Source organism: Zingiber officinale, chromosome 11A, assembly GCF_018446385.1.
Source record: "Zingiber officinale cultivar Zhangliang chromosome 11A, Zo_v1.1, whole genome shotgun sequence".
Lineage (NCBI taxonomy): Eukaryota > Viridiplantae > Streptophyta > Magnoliopsida > Zingiberales > Zingiberaceae > Zingiber > Zingiber officinale.
Window position 1 is genome coordinate 16,186,408 of NC_056006.1, and position 2,287 is coordinate 16,188,694.

Here is a 2,287-nt window from a genome sequence, read left to right on the forward strand (position 1 = left end):
ATCTTGTTGCACCGTCAATTTGGAGACAACAAATCTGTTTTTAAAAGACTCATAACTTGACATCTTCTTTTGAACTCGACACTCAGTGCCTCACTTAGAAAGTTCACTTGAAACTTAGGTAAACAACTTAAGATTTATCTCGAGAGATAAATTAATTTCAATTTAAAAAACATGTGTCTCTGGCAAATTGATTGTGAAATACAGTTCGAACAATACCTCGGTTCATCATTAGCAAAACGAAGTCTTCTATTTTATTGTAATTCTATAATTTTAGATTCTGCAACAGTTTGCGCCTTCAATCAAGTAAATCAGAAATTATAGAGAGGAGCCCGAGTGGATACACATATTTTGCCTCTTAGAATACAGTCCCCTTGAACACACACTAAAGATCATATCACTCAGTAACTGATAACAATTCTATTCCACAACACATTCATAATATTATGTTGAGGTGAATTACCTTTCTTCCCTGTAATGGCTTATAAATTACAGGGTTGAATACTTGCTAAGTTATATATAGTTTAGTCTAGGGTTTAGAGTTTAGGAGGCTCCTGCGGGTGCTGCCTGATGAGTTAGCTACCTCGGCATCCGACAAGCCTTAATTGCTTGATGAGTTTAGTTAGAATTGTCCACCCTCGAAGGTCTGGCCGAATTGCCACCCGGCCGGTGCCACATCGAAGCTGGTGACCGTCCTGCCATCGCTGGTCGTCACCTGGAAGGAGAGACTCTGCCCGTCGAGTAACGAGTTGCTCTGCCAGTTTTGGCCCCAGTTGCGCGACATCGCTTGCCACCCGCCCTTGGACCCCTTGATCGACACGGAGTGCACGTCGCCGGCTCCGGCCACGTTCGTGATCAAGACCAAGTTGAAGAAGGAATGGCCGTTGATGGTGAACCGTATTCCCCCCTTCTTCACGCAAGGCACCCTGTATTGTAGAGTAACAAAAAACAGAGCTTTAGTGACTGCTTGATTCCGGCGAGGGAAGTTAAACGGCGAATGGAGCACCTGCGGAAGGAGACGGGGACGATGCCGGCGCGGTACTGCCCGATATGGAGGAAAGCCGGCTGGGCGAGGTCGAAGTGCGGGCGCGGGGGGTTGCACCAGCCGCCATTGTCGCTAGGGAGGTCGTAGGTTGGGGGGCAGAAGTTGGTGGCGGTGACGATGATGGAGCCGGGGAGGCACGACTGGGGGTCGTCGGCGCACTGCAACTCGTAGCAGGAGCCGCAGCTGAGCCCGTCGTTGAACAGCGCCGTGCTGAGCGCCGCCGTGTTGGTGCCGTAGCCCGTGCTGTAGAGGTTCCCGTACCCGCAAGCGCCTCCTGCACAGCGAGCAATCAATCCAATACAAAAAGTCAGCAAATTAAGAGTTCGCCGGAAACATTTCTTAACAACTGTAGAAATGCAGCTGACCCATGGTTCCGGAGGCGTCGCTGCCGCCGTAGAAGGTGGCGTGGGCGGATTCCCACCCGTAGGAGTCCGCAAAGGCGTAGCCGGATAAGAGAAAGAAGAAGTGGATAAAGAGGAGAGCGCCGGCGGCCATCGGAGGAGAGTGAAGTTAAGACTTGCTGTCGGTTGAGGTGTGGACTTGTGGCGATGAAGGAGGAGGAAGAAGGCGGGGCATTTATAGGCATGGAATTGGCAAGGGGCGGCGCCTCGCTGCGGGGGGGCGGAGAGACAAAAACGAGTTTTGGCTGCTGGCCGGAGAGCGACGGCGGGCACATGGAGCGGTGGCAGTTGCAGCACCAACGGCGTGGGTGGGGTCCTCCACATGCGCTGCCATGGAAGAACGTCGAGCCACGTCTCTAGTTTTTTATCTATCTCCGCGTCGTTATCAACAACATGCTACTGTCTCTAAGAAATGAGGCAAATCAGTCCGTTATATTTCTCAAGATATCCTTATCCTAACGATATGTTATAATAATTATTATAACATAGCTATAATGTTTAATAACATCTATAGCTTTTATGGGATGGCCCCCCGTTAGAATCTGCATGATTATTTACTTTAATAAATTTTGAAATTAATTATAAGCGAATTTAAAATATTTTATTAGGGTCTGATCGAAGTTTAATAATTAAGGCTACTAACAAAGAAAAATTGAAAAAAAAATAAAAAAGAATGTTTTATTTTGTCATAATAAAAAATTTTATTGAATACAGAATAATTTTTCAACATGACTCTAGACTACAACTTAATACTCAAATAAAGAAAACATTTACCATTAACATATTTTTAATTTTGATCTTGTAAAAAAAAATTACTCTAAAAAAGAAATTATAATTAGCGGAT

The 2,287-nt window shown here is 46.0% G+C and overlaps 1 protein-coding gene across 1 annotated transcript; it reads right to left on the reverse strand.

Moving 5' to 3' along the window:
- Positions 1 to 294: 294 nt before the first annotated feature.
- Positions 295 to 1,949, reverse strand: LOC122032436 (expansin-A4-like). Its single transcript, XM_042591726.1, has 3 exons — positions 1,408 to 1,949; positions 1,004 to 1,316; positions 295 to 923 (listed from the first exon to the last, which is right to left on the reverse strand). Exons 1-3 carry the CDS (start codon positions 1,535 to 1,537, stop codon positions 620 to 622), a joined length of 747 nt encoding a protein of 248 aa, XP_042447660.1. The 5' UTR covers positions 1,538 to 1,949; the 3' UTR covers positions 295 to 619.
- Between the last annotated feature and the right edge of the window lie 338 nt (positions 1,950 to 2,287).

What these genes read in the sequence shown, in the direction of transcription:
- LOC122032436 (XM_042591726.1), bottom strand. Translation starts at nt 1,537, where the DNA reads ATGGCCGCCGGCGCTCTCCTCTTTATCCACTTCTTCTTTCTCTTATCC. An exon ending in CGACGCCTCCGGAACCATGG is followed by an intron (nt 1,317 to 1,407) that starts GTCAGCTGCATT and finishes CTCGCTGTGCAG; the next exon opens with GAGGCGCTTGCGGGTACGGG. An exon ending in GTCCCCGTCTCCTTCCGCAG is followed by an intron (nt 924 to 1,003) that starts GTGCTCCATTCG and finishes TCTACAATACAG; the next exon opens with GGTGCCTTGCGTGAAGAAGG.